A 15,857-nucleotide genomic window follows, 5' to 3' on the forward strand; every position below is an offset into this window, starting at 1 on the left:
AAGCCCTGCTGCTGCTCCTGCACTCAACATTTAGAGATAACTTCCTCTGTCATGAAACAAATGAGGGTGACACACCGTGAGCTCCACCCACTCCTCCCCTCACATCAGCCCCTAACTACCTGAGTGAACGCTAAGCTGACAGTTGAAGGTGTGCAATGGATGTCTTAGTGGTAGGAGGGAGTGTGGGGGGGGTCGCTAGGCTTGACAGCACTCCACTCCTGTGACCTGCGCCTGAACCAAGACCTGTGAGAAAAAAAACTGGTTCTCCAATTAGGCCGCCAGTTTCTCATCTCGCCACACAACAATTAGCTCTGCGGCCTGTGGAGACATGCAAAGTGCGGTTTATCACAGACCTGCCTGCCAGAGCCTGTGTGTCCACAAAGGATATTTAATTCCCTGCAATCAAGGCCGATACACTTAACATGCTCCAGTGGCTGTTTAAAGAAAAAGGGCAAGGCCAGTTCTGAACAATCAAAGTTTAATGTATTCCAATACATAGTTACTGTCCTGTATATGTCAACAGTTGTCAACATAAATGATCAAAGGCGTAATACAAGTTCCTTTAAACTGGCAGTTGAATGTTTTCTCTTCAATAGTAAAAGCAAACAGGACAATACAAGGGTTATGACTAATATATCATTGTTTATAGGAATCCATGCACACACCTTTCACGTTATACTATGCTTCTAATGTTTTTATTAGTTATTCAATTAAATATAAAGGTCCCTTGCGTAATATTATATGCTATGGTCATTGTGGATTGTTCTAGACAAGTTCACTAAATCAAAACCAATCACATTCAAACTGTATGTGTTTGCATTTGTTGTAATCACACTCAACAAGTGTGCTAAAATGGCAACTATGCTTCTAAATAGGCTCCAACAGGAAGCAAAAGGTGCTGCATGAATCCATTTGTATTGCAAAGGGAAAAAAACAAGAAAGCACAACACAAGATAAGTCACTTTTTTTGTTCGATTTCTTGCCACACTTCTTCTTGGAAGTGTGGCAGCTTCTTCTGTTGAATGCATCGCACACACATGAAGCATACTTACAATGTTTACACAGGGCGTTCACACACGCACACACACTTCACTCAATGCAAACCTGTGCTGTTTGCTTTACAAACCATCCATGTCCGGTATCAGGCACTCAAAATACTCTTCAGGCGGGCTCTGGGTCACAGGGAGCCCGCAGGTTCATACAGGCCAACCTGTTTGCTCTGCAGATAAAGATGATAAATGTCAAAACACAAAGTGCTTAAAATGCTTTGTTCTCTTGATCGTGATTTATGGCAAACTCTGACTACAGATAATACATCTTCAAAAGCTTCCTCAGTAATGGATCTGCCCGAACTTCAACCGACAGTAACTGTTTGTTTTACACACACACACACACACACATACCATGTATACATCACTTCAGGGGACATTACATTGACTTACATGCATTTCCTGGAGACTTATCGTAACCTTAACCATAACCAACACATGCTAACCCTAACCCTAACCCTAACCCTAACCCTGAACCTAACTAAGTCTTCACCCCATTTGTCCCCATAAGGGAGGCGAGTCCCCACACATGACTGTGTAAATAGATGTAGGTCCCCACAAGGATAGTAATGCTAGACCACACACACACACACACACACACACACACACACACACACACACACACAGTTATATGTTATGTATGCACGATGACATCAAGTCAAATTCCTAGTATGTGCGAACCTACCTGGCAATAAACCTGTTTCTGATTCTGATTCTGATTAGCATGACGTGACAGCACTTTTGACCTGTAGGCAACTTTAGTTATTTGTGGAACTGTTCTCATTCGAGACGCACCCAAAAATATGGTGTTTTTTATCTCTGGGCAATCTTAACTAATTTGCATCAAATAAAAACAAGTGGAATTTATATGATTGTTTTTTATTAAGTGTATTTAAATACATAAACACACACTTGTATATAGTAAAAATGATTGTACACAAACCTAAAAAAAACTGCAAGCAAGCTTACCAAACAAGCATTATTTACATCAGAAAAATACTGCACTTTTTCATATTAAACAATAACAAATAAAAATAAATCTGTATAATTCAAAAAGTGAAAGGCTTTAATTACAATTCTTTGGAGGGAAGAGAGTACAGGTGCACAAGAGAAGTCAGTGACAGGCAGTTAGAGTTAGAAGTCTAACATAGTGATTTGGGTACTCGGCCTACAGGCTAAAAAAGGTCTTAGAGATTTTAAATGTTCAGCATATGCCGTGCGTCTCTCGCACAGGTTATGAATTATTCCATCTGAAAATCTCTGACAGCTTAAGAGTGTTTATGGCCTCGTGACAACTCCCATGAAACTTCGGAGAAAGAAAGCTCAGGGACGGCAGTAACATACATACAAACTATTTTAATCCAATTCAAATCAGCAGTTAAAAATACTGCTTTACATTTATATCCAAAAGACCATATATTTTAAACTTTATACACATTTCTACAGTATGATACAGTGTATGGCTTGGCAGACATTGTTCAGATTTGAAAAATAAAAAAAGGCAAGCTTTACTGACCAAATAATAAACACCTTAAAGCTGTGCAGAAGAACTCCAATGTAAACATGGAAGTGTTCTTCAAAACGTTACAACTCTGTCTCAAAAAACGGCACTTGTAATCGAAAACCACTGTAAAAAATATATACTTGCATTTTATAGTTATTTTACCCACATTTTAAATGCTTTCCTCTGAGACCGACAAGGCACCGTAGCCGTTTAATGGTATAGGTTTTGGCAGTGAAGTCATTTATAATACATGGATATACAGAGACACCACAGTAAGGCAAATCTTGATATTTTGGCACATGCACGATGTGAGGCAGCTTGGAGGCGGTGTGTGTGATCACTGTAATGCACAATAAGGTGATGAGGTGATACCTGTGTTGCTTTGACACTTGCTTTGATCTGACGCTCCTTGTACCAGGTACCTGTTCAAATAAAAATGTTACGGCCAAAAACATTACCAGTGCAATCGGTGTTTATGCGTTTCAGCTTTTTGTATCTAAAACACAAAAAAAGGCTGCATTAGGTAAAGACTGGACTCCAGCAATATGTTTCCAGTCAAATCCCTAAAGCAAAGAAACACCACACAGGCTTTGTACAGTGATCCTGAGGCACTTTGTTTTCAGGTTGGCTTCAGTCTTTGGTTTTGTCCTGGCTTAGCTAGCTGCGTGGCTCTCTGGCTGCACCAGGAGGGGCAGCTCCCGCTCGGACCCCCCTGTCGCCGGGTTGTGAGTTTCTGAACTGAGATCTTGAGGTTCACTCTGAGACGCCTCTCCTCCGTGACCCAGCACTGACTCCTTTGTCACCCACCTCATCTTATCCTCCTGCTCCACCTTTACTCTTCGCTCTTCAGCCTCGATTTCCTCCGTGGTTGGAATGGAGTTCTTCTTGGGTCTTCCCTTGGGCTTAGTCGGGGCCTCGTGACCTCCTTTGAGCACCTAGAATAACACAGAGACAATCTTAGTGGACTGGTGACAAATGGCGGCAGCAGTTGCTATTATAGTAATTAGGAGAAGACGTATTGCTTCGAGCTGCCCCTTGTGCACTCATATATCTTTAACGATTTCAGCTCTTTTTTGTTCTCCGAGTTGTTGACCTCACAGAAGTGTTTGCTCTCGCTGCAGTCATCATCGGTCACACACCACACCCTCCCTTCCTGTCATACCGTTTGCTACTCTTACATGTATCGTTCAAACCAGGTTTACATGGATTGGTAAGTCAGCAGTTAAATCAATGCGTTTTGATTAAAAAAAAACATACTTTTAAAGATGACAATGTGTATGTCTCTTACCATTTTCTTCCACTTCATACGCCTGTTCTGGTACCATGTCTTCACCTGGAGCTGTGTGAGGCCGAGTGACTGGGCCAGGTCTAACCTGCGAATCACAAATGAAAAAGAAATGCACATTAGATGGACGTTTCATGTACTTCTTTAACTTGAACAGGTTATATAAACCCTGACACATGCTTTAAAAATCAGCAAAAAGACAGGTGTCTCCCAATGATAGGCGAATACAGAAAATATAAGAATCTTGACACTAATTGTGTTTTTTACCTTCTAGTCAGTATACTGTATAACGCATTTTCATGCCTAGAGGTTGCCAGGATTTCAGGCTACAGTATAAGTCCTATTCTTATACTCAGTCTTTGAATCTCACATCAAAGCTGATCTGCTAGTAGCTGCAGTTTGACACCTGCAGCACAGGAAGCACTGTTTCAAACATCTGTACAGAAGTCAGTAATCCAATCACAGCGCATGTAGTCGGACGATTGGGGCAGTCTGGAGGAAACTCTGAATGCATCCACCACATGTGTTGATCCATGACTAATACGGCTATTGGAAGTGTGTGATGTGATACTTCAGGAAGCGACAGATAAAGTGGACACGGCATCAATTTGTAAAGGAAATGAAGGTTTATCTGGGTTTCTTAAAAATGAGATTTCCTATTCGCTGCTCTTCGTAGCCAGATGAAGGGGTTCACACCCCCACCACAAACCCCCAGTGAAAGTAGCTGGCTTTCATTTAATGGTGAACGTGGAAGCCGAGACGGAGAGAAAGGCGTGAACTGAATCTAAAAAGCAGAGCAGATACAAACCCCTTAAATTCAAGGGATCATCGACAAACCCTTATACTAACATAAAGGGCTGTGTATGGTTTTCATGTGCGTGTATGGGGTCTGTGCTTCAAAAAACACCAGACATAAAGGCAATCAAGCTGTCGATCACACTTCACTATCATGCGTGCCCCAGTCTGTAGCCGTTCAACAACTGGAGGCAAGGAAAAGTAATTGCAGAAAAGAAAACACCCCTCTTATTTATGGTCATTAGTTTTCAATGGAGAGAAACCACACACTCAAAGCAACAGAAACATTATCGAAGTCCCTGCAGGCAATTTGGTTACACATTTCAAAAAGGGAATCTTTGGTGTATCCGAAGAGTTTTTCCACAATGATGATGATGATGACAGTTGGGATCATTAAGTTACTAATTATTATAATTGAACGCTGCTTAAAATCGTTATTCATCTATGATATAAATAAGTCTTTACAGGGATATTTTTAGTTTTGGTTTCTCTTGCCCCCGCATGTCATCTCAGTTTTAAAACCGCACAGGTTACGAGCCAAGAGAAGGTTGAGAAAATAAAAGTTATCTTTTGATCATAACAAACCCAAGTGAGGAGCATGCCACACCTTTGATGTGGGGCTTTAAAGGGGGATTTTCTATATTGATGTTTTTCCTGCGGTATTTAATTAATTCTCTACACAGTGTCAGAATCTAATATTTTGATAGGACATATTATGTTGGCGCAGCGATTCGTAAGGTTGCTTGGGTTTGATCACTGAGTAGTGCTCAGCCTCGGGCTTCTGCTTTAAGATCAGGCATAGCGTCTTTCCAACGGCTTCAGGCAAGCCAAGATGTGATATATTTAATAATGCATCGTGGGAGTTTTTCTGTATGTGGATGGAAACGCCATGACAAATAAATCTGGTTTATTTAAAATACGCAAATGTGTTTTCAGATGAGATGGGGTTGGCAGATACATTGCCAACAGGATACATTGTGTAAGATGTTTGTGTAGCTATTTGCCTTTCTAAATGCATGCAGATACTTTACATGAAGTTGTTTCTGTTTTTAATCCCAGCTGATTTACTCTCAATAAAAAAAATGGATGAGTAATGGGGAGAGTGTGCAGACTTCCAATTTCTGCTCGATGCAAAGGCACACAGGAAGTTTAAAATTCCTACTGCGCATGTGAATGAACGTTTTTATAAAATATATGGCTCAATATTATTCTGAGTTATATTGGAAAAAAAGCCTGTAGGCAAAATATAAAAGTGAGCCGTTCAATAAAATAAAGTCGAACCTCATGTCAGGTCCACAAGTTGAACCAAAAAATGGAACTTAAGACATGGATATTAACATGTAGATTACTTCATATTATGGTAGAAATGTTCTTTTTATACACCTGCACATGTGTGAAATGATTGGCAGTAAATCAATGTAGTGCATGTGTGTGTGCTTGTGTTGGCCTCTGTCCCTGCTCTCTTGAATAAGGCAGTGTTTCTTTGTTGGGGCTTTTTTTGCTTTTGGAGAGCTCAGGGTTAAAACGTTCCTCTTGTCTCAACTAGAATGATGAGGTAATGCTCTGGCTTTGACAACATGCACATTACATTAGCGTTCCCCACAGGATAAATCAAAAATTATGATGTGGGTTAAAACCACTGCTTGATAATTGCAGTTGCGGCATTATGAATGTGTGTTTGCTGTGCTTTCATTATGTGCTCTATGCCAGGTATGCAGGTTATCAAAATGTCACAGTTGAGTGACGCCTACAAGCTGTAAGCGTTTTTTACATCTGGTTGAAATGAAAAAACTGTGGTAGTTACCTTTCACACATGGATTTGTTAAATGTCATGTAACTCATTTCATTTCATTTCATTTAATCGTTTATTTGAACCGGGCCGGTGCACATTGATGAACACTTTCAAACTAAATAACGGTTACAAGCGTAAATGAGCCGGATTGTAGCTTTGAGCTAATTTCCATCCGTAGTCCCGTCGTCACATACAACATATAAGAACATGACATTTATATACATAGCAAAAATAAATACATGATATGCAGGAAGAGCATGAGCAGCATAGCATTTACCACATGGCAGTACAATGTGGCAGCTACGACATATAAAGTGCAAGATAAGATAAAAGAGCTACCTAAAGTGCAAGAGGAGATGCCCCTGTGTTAAAGTGCATTTAGCGGTGATTGCACGTCTGTTTGTTGCTCAACCATTCTTTAAGTTGTCCTTTGAAGCTATTGAGAGTGGGACAATCCCGTATCTCAGTTGGGAGGCTATTCCAGAAAGAGCTGCCTTTAACGGAGAGGACATTTTGTCCAGAAGTGGTCCGTCTACGGTGGACTTCACAGTCTCCTCTGGTTTCTGACCTAGTGCAGCGTCCAGTGTGTTTTCTGTGGATGAATTCCCCTAAGGGGGGGGGGGGGGGCAGTCCATGTAAACATTTATAAAAAAAACACATACTTTTAAAAGACTTAAAATTGTCAAAACTCAAGAAATAGTGTTTCTCAAGGGTGGTACAGTGGTGGTATGAATTTGGCTTTCTGTCAAACACCTTGATAGCGCTCTTGTACTGCTGTTCTATGTATTCACAGAACCCGTAATAGTTGTCAATGAGGTTAGCATTAGCATGTGAGGTTTCTGCTTTCAGTGTGTGTGCGAGTGTGTGGGGGCTGAGTTGGAAGAGTTTGTCAGATCTTAGTAAAAGTAGCCAAAATACTATGTAAAAATACTTGGTCACAACTAGTAAAGTCCTGTATCCAAAATATTAAGAAAGTTTCAGAACCAAAAATACTTAAAGTACCAAAAGTTAAAGTATTCTTTTTGCAATATGACACATTTGAGAATTATATGAAAGAAAATATTGGATTATAATTATTAATGCATTAACGTTTTCATCACATTGTTGTTGCTAAATGTTAATAAAGCTGTTTTTTTTACTATAATATTGATATATACTTTTAGGTTAAGCTACCCAACAGTATTTAAACTTCTGGGTAGCTTAACCTAAACTTATATATCACTTTTTAGTTGATTTAAATCTGCAAAGTAGCTAGTAACTGATGCTATATAATAAAGTAGAGGAGAAAAAAAAGTACATTCGCCTACAAAAGGGAATTGGGCAATAGTTTAAAATAGCATAAAATACTCAAGAGAAGTACCTCAAATTTGAACATAGTACAGTACTTGAAAAACATGCCACTCCTGTTTTGAGGTTTTTGTGTATTTCCCTGCATTTATACGTCCTTATCCACCTATCCAATCACATGTGTTGTTTCTGCACTGACCTGTCAGGTGTGGACAGGTACTTCTGCTTCTGGAACTTCTTCTCCAGCCCCATCAGCTGCAGCTCGGTGAAGATGGTGCGGCTGCGGCGCGGCTTCTTCAGGCGCGGCGAGCTGTGCTCCGTGTCCGACTCGCTGCTGATGCTGAGGGGCGTCTGGCTGGGGGAGAGCTCGGACCCTCGAGGGTGCTGCGAGGAGAGCAGGTGTGAGGGGACCCCGCCCGGGGAGGACGGCTGAGCGAGGTGGAGGGGCAGGTTGTGGGGCTGCCGCGTGATCACCGAGAGGAGAGGGTAGGCACGTAGTGAGGTGGACCCTGAGGAGCAGACAGAAGCAGATAAATGCTGAGTAAAAATAGGACATGGCTAGAGATCCTTTTGCATCACTGTTGGTTTTTAGTGTACCGTTATCGACCGGCTGTAATTACTTAGACAGCTTCATTTCTAATTGCCCTATGTTAGCAGTGAAAAGTGTTTTGCTTTTGACCTCCTCCATGTAGAGGGCCGTGATCTCAATGACGCAGACTGTGTTTTACACCGCTCCCCTGCACCTTCCAAATGAATGATTCTTTTTCAGAGGTTGTTAAATGATAACTGGTTTCCCAGCATGCACACACTGCGCCTGACAGCATGATGTACACAGAGAGAACCCTGCAGACACAGAACGAGCTGTAATAAAATCCCTCAAAACTAAATCAAACCGTTCAGCTAATAAACGTTTCTCGCTCACTCTTGCACATGTACTGTATGCAGCCGATACAAACACATTTGATCACGGCGGACAGAGGCAGCAAGACGCCAGAATCAATAAAAAGTTACATTTGTCTGGAGCCTAGGTGGGAGGGTGGGTCAACCAAAGTGAATAGGAGATCTGTCAGAAAAATCCCCACGGCTTCAAGTATAAAATCACCCATAACCAAATGTAAAGGCTCACTGAGTACACACTGTAATGCATGTGCTGATAAGGAGCACGGGGATTATGGGAGTAGAGATAAAAGATTTGAGGGAGATCAATGGAGCAGAGAAAATACCTGCCGCCTTCATCTCTTTATCAATACCAAAACACAACCTAAACACACGCATACATTACGTTGCTCAATTGTTTGCTGTCTTTTTATCATTAAGGCCGGTGAACGTAGTAATGACTAGGACAACGAGTAGAAGAAGATGAAGAAGAAGATGGACACGTAGAAGAACAATAAGCTACCAGAAGTTGGAGCATGTCTATTTTTAAAATCTTACAGTTGAACCCTAATGCAGTATTTAACACAGACACACTGTGCAATGATTTATATTATGCCCCGACAATTAGAAATAAGTCAATCATGAGGAGCATAAGCACCGCATTCAAGTGCATCTGCAGGTATAGACACAGTTGCTCTACACTCACGTGTACACACACACACACACACACCAGACACTGCCTTGGGCTCATCATGACATCATGTTAAGGTGCCAAGGTCATTACTAATCCTCCAGCGTGAGACTGCTGCTATTGCAACAAGTCTAGACAAGAAGACCACTTTTCTCCCGCTGTGGACTCTCCATTTATTCCTTTCCATGTTATATTGCTCTCTCCTTAAATCAGGTGTGTAAATGTTCCATATCGTTGAATCGTTGAGCTGCTTTACAGGGGGACTGTCACACGAAGATGAGAAGGGGAAGCGTCATTCTGAATGGGAGAATCCTCTCGGTTTGTCTTCGTGAGTGTCAGGAAATCTCTTGTCAACAGAGAGCTTGAGGTTGTCTCCGGACAGTCCCTCAGAGGGAAAGAGAAAGAACGAAGAGAAAGAGAGCGAAGAGGGAAATGTCAGTCTTCGTGGTGACTTTCCATTGACGGGGAAGATGTCTTTCTGACACGTCGTTGACAAGCGCCAGTGTCCTGTCAATAGTCTACAAATAAACGGTTTGAGTAGCTGCAAGAGAGCAACTCGGCCCCACGCAGAAGCCCACTGATACTCTTGATAATCACAGATGGAATGTAAGGACCGGCACAAGTGCTTATGGTGACCGTTAGAGAAGACATACCGGCTAAGAATAGATCAAAAAGAGGCGTTGGTCTTTGTACTAATAATTGGTGCCATTCATCAAGTAGTTACTGTGACATTTGTCTTCATTAACGAACCTTATTTCCTGCATCAGCATGCTCTTTATAAAAACATCTACACTTTTTTTGTCAATGGGACGCTGAAAAGGATGATTTATTGCTAAGCTATGATGAGTGTAGCGAACGTTTGCCTGTTTTGGGTGTAAACTGAGTGGTGACAGATAGGAAGAGAGGAAGATAGGACTTCATTTTATTTATTTTGATCGCAAATTCAACTCTTCCTAGGTGGGTAGAGAAACAGACCACACGTCTTATTTATCTCACTAATTTCATTGCTTTGATCGGAACTATTCACCTCAAGGACACGACAGATTTAAGTGAAGTAATACCAATTCTTAACGAATGGTAGAAGGAAAGTGAAAGACACATCCTGTTGAGTTTTACTGTCAGGTTATTTTACGACGAACACTCCTGCTGAAACTCCACACCGTGCATTACATTAAACATTCGCATTAATTGTTTAATCTGAAACCTGATACAGATTATTTTGGATCAGGATCCAGTGCAACCCGCAAAACCAACTCTTTGAACTTCGAGCGAATTTTCGCAACTAGTGACTCTTAAATACTCCTTCTTTCCGAGAACAATCCGAGTGGACTTTGCTACCAGAAGAAGCTGTCATCGCAGAGTGCTTCCGGACAATTTTAAGAGACATTTAGCGGGATCATCCATCCCCCACTGAGCGTGATACCTCTGGGTTCTGCTCAGTATTAATCCAGATCCAGATCCAGATCCAGATCTGATTCTTGTTGAGATAAAAAAAAATCTAATGGCAGTGCTTGGGCGGGTTGTCAATCTTCTTCTTTTTTGTGTGCCAAAAATGGAAGACGTGCACGCATTTTGCCTTTGTGTGTGAGCCTACTTGCCCGTGTGTGTTGACATGGGTGTAATCAACCTTCTCAACTGGCTTTATGCTTAATGGGAGACTTTATTGTGCGCAGAGGATTAGGGTTTAAGAAGGGATGAAAACCTTTTGCTCTCTTGGATTCCTCCTAAGCCTTCAGCCTGTACTCCTGTAGCCGCCTGCGCACACTTTTTCACTTCTTTTTTGTGTTTTTTTCATCATGCTGTCAAGTGAGATTACGCCACAGTTGATCTTAATCTCTCTCACCTCTTCCAGAAAGCGCCACTAAAAGCCCTGCCCTGGGTCCTGCTGAAAGATGGGCCTCCAAATGAAATATTGTAAACTGCCATTACGTCGTTCACCGTTCAGAACCAGGTCAGGGCTCATTGTCTCTGATCCTGCTGTAACTGACGGGGAAGTAACTCCACCAGCATCTGCTACTTTAACTATTAAGAATTAAAGTACAAATAGGCTGTGATACAAAGTCAAGTATCACAGGAGAAATACTCAAGTCAGTCCATCTGTCAATCTATCATTGGAGATCTAGATAATGACCATCTTAAAGAGAGGGAAATGAGAGAACGCACTCACAAGATGGAAGAAATGGTAGGTGGTGATTATCATTCAAATGAATCATCTTTAAAATGTTTTATTCTGTAACCTGCCATTACGTTGTTCACCGTTCAGCACCAGGTCAGGGTTCATTGTCTCTGATCCTGCTGTAACTGACGTGGAATTAGCTTTTCAAGCATCTGCCCCTTTCACTGTTAAGAATTATATTCAAAATACGTTGCGATACAAATGTAAGTGTCACAGGAGAAACCACAGGAAGACAATTATGTTTGAATGTTTGAATGTCATACCAGAGGTAAAGAAAACAAAACCAACAATTCATTCCTTCTTCAGGTAGCTTAATAGGCTTCACTGTCTTTCAGCGGCCTCCACTGGCAGCAGAGGGTTATAACATCCCAACTTTCCCCGTTCAGGATCCACGCAGGAGCCTCTTTGTGGCCCAGGAACTGCAAGCCAGTCAGCTTCTATATCCAGCACTAAAAGCCATTGATGTTAGGGAATATACGGTGTCTCACACCCCAGCAGCTACAAATAAGTGGTGGGCACAGTGTTCTAATATGCAGGGCGGGTTACTCTATCCATCGCAACAGAGGGGTGCCAAAGCCCAGTCATAGTGCCCTCTCCCATACACCCATCCATATCTGTTGGATGAGGGAATTGCTTCCCCTATTTTTATCCACCCACCGCTGTCATCATCAAATTGCAGTGGCTATTATTTCAGACTTTGGAGCAATTATCCTAATGGTTACTGGAGTGTGTAGTAGCAGTTCAGTTGTTTGGATTCATCTGGAGGTACAATTAAGTATCGCACCAGACGTTTTGTTTTGACATGTAACATGTGCTGTGTGATCCCAGCTTTGTCCTACTATGTTGGTTACTTTCAACCAGGACAAGACAAAGCTAAAGGGCTGAAAATGTCAGTCTATCTGTCAATCAGAGATCTAGATAATGACCATCTAAATGAGAGGGAAATGAGAGACTGCACTTCACAAGCTGGAAGAAATTGGAGGAGAGTGATAGTGGTTCAAGTGAATCTTCTAATTTACTTTTTACTTTTTTGTTCCATATTTCTTTTTAAATCGAGATAAATAAGGGTATAATATTTTATTGCGTAACCATATGGACACCTTTTTTGTTCTCAACTTTACTTTGCTTAAGGTCATATTTCTATCAAAGCAACATTACAAGATCTCATTTGTAAATGTCCAAGAGCAGAAAAACGCATTATTTAAGGCCACTAGTTTAGGAGAAATAATCCATTGAAATTAAAAGAAATAAACTGCAGTTTAAAGACAACTACCCCGGGCTTCTAGTTTGTTTTTAATCGCAGTGCCACTTAAATTACCTTTTTGTGTAACAACAACGCATTATCAGTTCAGTCATCAGTTCAACAAAAGCCCTGAAGCATCGCTGACATCCACTCTCTCTCATGTCTTTGATTTTCCACACTTTCAGCAGTGATTTATAATGTCAATGAGAAGGTGCTGAAACTTTTGGGAGGAAGCATGCATAAATTAATTTTAAACTAACTCTTTAAAAGAGAACATCTGAGGCAAATTAATAAACTTCAGTGATGATAAATTATAGATGCTTTGAACTTGTCACAACAATATTCTATTCCTTATTTCAATATGTAAAGTTGCATGCACAGTACATGTTTTTTTTTAACTAATTGAAACTTGATAATACGAAACACATATTGTCATTCCACCAGCAATACACTTCAAAACAATGTACATGTCACCTGTCCCCCATAGAATGTAAACGTTATGCACCTTATATTCAAATGTTCTCATTCATGCACCAATTGTATCATCTTTTTTCAAATGTCAATAACATAGTAATAATTAATCTGATCTCATGTGTAAAATAGTCAGAATGTCTAAACCAACACTTGTTTTCTTCAAATTCCATATTAGCTATTTTGTTCTTATTTCTTAAATTCTAAATTAGTCTCAAGCAAGAGTCCTCTTACCTGAGCATGAATGGAGAGGCTTCGGCCGTACAATGAGCGAAGGGCACACGGAGTAGAGAGAAAGCTTCTCGAAATAATCACAAGTCTCCTTGGAGAGGATCTCGTCGATCATGAAGGTCTTGTAGCGCCGCCTGGCCACCTTCAGCTGGCCGGGGGAGGAGAGCCTCAGCTCCGCTTGACAGTGCATGATGTGTCGCTGTTCGCTGCACTAGCTTCTCTTCAGTAATATCTAAAGCTCTGCAGGTTTAACCGTGTGGCAAATGCGATTATTGTAGCTCATGCGTTTAAATAACTCATTGTTTGTCTTCCTAAATGCAGTGTATCTCTCTCTGAAGTGTCCTGGGGAAGATAGTCTTCAACTTGAGCTCACACACACTGTTATCAACTGACTGCGATCTGCGCTCACACCCACTGCTATATAAACCATCCCTGTATTCATCTCTACCGCTCTAACGAACCTCTCTCTCTCGCGCTCTCTCTCGCGCTCTCTCTCTCTCGCGCTCTTACAAATACATTCATGAACTGTAGCTGCAGACACATGGCCACCTCGCAAACACTCCATACCACAAAAACACTGGTCTTCTCTTTCTCTCTGATTTATTTTACATATAAATTGAAGCCTGCAATTTCTTAATTCGACTCCAAAAAGCTATGTTTTTCGTCAGATGTAGGTCATAGTTTCAACAATTTACAAATCTCTTCAAGTCTATGTTACACCTAATAATCACCGTTTCCGATTAAGGTTAACTAAAATCGGACAGCTTTTATTTAAAAACGCTTTGTATGGATCAGGCTCGGTGTATGTATTATTGGCTGAATTATTAGTTTAGATATTAATTACGACGTGTCCCATTTATTTTCTTATTAACTTGACTAACTCAGATTAGGCCTACTCTAAATTGTATTAGTAGGCTACAATACAATATATATTCGTTATTTTGACTTTGGATTTACAGAGAAAGAAACACTTGAAGTGCCGTACCACAGACACACAATAGTTCAATTATCTTTTCTTTCTTTATGTTCTTCTTTATTCTTAAACCCTGAACAAATAAATGGGTTGTGTTTTCGAGCCAGTCAATCGGTTTACATGCATGATTAACAATTTTAGATTCAACCGTGCATTTTTTAAATGTAATTATCTAAATGACATCATGATTGTTAATATTACATATACAAATAATTATTATAATAACATTTGACGCAACATTTGAAATATATTGTTGTTAGAGTATGGTACTTCTTACAAGAAGAACATTAGAGGCTGCTTCTAAAGGAGAAAATAGTTAGTAAAACTTCGGTTAAAGGCCAGGTCAACTGTGCCATTTTCTCTAATGAGTTGCCAAGAATAATGACGCAATATTTTATTTATTAATCAACAATTGTGCGCACGGGATAAAGCATGCCGAGTAAACAACTAACTATTATAACAATACATTAACAAAACACATCTGTGACTCGTTTTTAAATTCATGATTTTTCCGCAAATATTTTTTATTTGAAGAGAATATCTATTTGTCAGTCAGATCAAACAGGCTGATGATCCTGACATTAATGTAATAAATACTACACATAGGCTACGGGCACTTTAAATTAAATGTTGAAAGAAACATTTGTGGCAATAACATTGTTTTATATGCATGTAAATCTCCCTTTAATTGTGGCACACATATCGTTAACAAGTTGTTTAGATATTGCAAATTGCTGCAGATATACTTGCTTGAATATACGAGGTTTCTTTTTATCTAACATAAATATAAAACGATTAAACCCTGTGAGTAAACCCAAGTGCAGGAAGGGTTTTCAAATAATGTCGGAGTCCGAAAGGAGGCGAACCGATTATCATCTAAAGAATTGGGAATAAATGGAACCCTCTGGTGCCTCGGAAGCCGCGGTGCTCAAAGAGGATTATTGAGCAGGAAATATGGAGCTCTGTTTGGGAGAGCTCGGCCTCTTCAGGGGGTTTGATGGCTTCATCAAAGAAGGGGGATGAGAACAACTGCTGTGGAGAACATTATATATTTTAGGGTGGAGGAAAGCCACTCCAAAAAAAAAACGGAGCTAAAGAGTACACATTAAATCGCTTTTAACTAGAATTTCGAAAACTTTTGTGTTTTTCCTTCTTTATTTTGAGAACAACGTTCATATTCTGCTTGTTTTTACTAAATACAAGGTTTGTTTGGTTTTACTGCTTCCAGAAAACCTGACACTAAGATTTTCTCACAACTTTCACACATTTGTTTTTCTCAAATAATCCTCTCTTCTTTTGAATACACCGTTCATATTCTGTTTGTTTTGACTAAATACGAAGTATATTTTGTATTAATTTTAGTGCATGTATTGCTTTCAGAAAACCTTAACCTGACAGTATCCGATTTTTTCAAACATTTGAAAGAGATCACGAGTGCATGAAAACACAAAGACTATGAGCAGCTAAATTAGGCTCAGGCTTTT

The 15,857-nt window shown here is 40.3% G+C and overlaps 1 protein-coding gene across 1 annotated transcript; it reads right to left on the bottom strand.

Annotated features, from left to right (window-relative positions):
- Nucleotides 1-2,119: 2,119 nt before the first annotated feature.
- On the bottom strand, nt 2,120-13,773 carry barx2 (BARX homeobox 2). Its single transcript, XM_034098009.1, has 4 exons — nt 13,404-13,773; nt 7,912-8,221; nt 3,842-3,926; nt 2,120-3,488 (listed from the first exon to the last, which is right to left on the bottom strand). The coding sequence occupies exons 1-4, from the start codon at nt 13,588-13,590 to the stop codon at nt 3,207-3,209; spliced, it is 864 nt and encodes a 287-aa protein (XP_033953900.1). The 5' UTR covers nt 13,591-13,773; the 3' UTR covers nt 2,120-3,206.
- Nucleotides 13,774-15,857: the final 2,084 nt, after the last annotated feature.

This window comes from Pseudochaenichthys georgianus, chromosome 13, assembly GCF_902827115.2.
Source record: "Pseudochaenichthys georgianus chromosome 13, fPseGeo1.2, whole genome shotgun sequence".
NCBI classification, from domain to species: Eukaryota; Metazoa; Chordata; class Actinopteri; order Perciformes; family Channichthyidae; genus Pseudochaenichthys; species Pseudochaenichthys georgianus.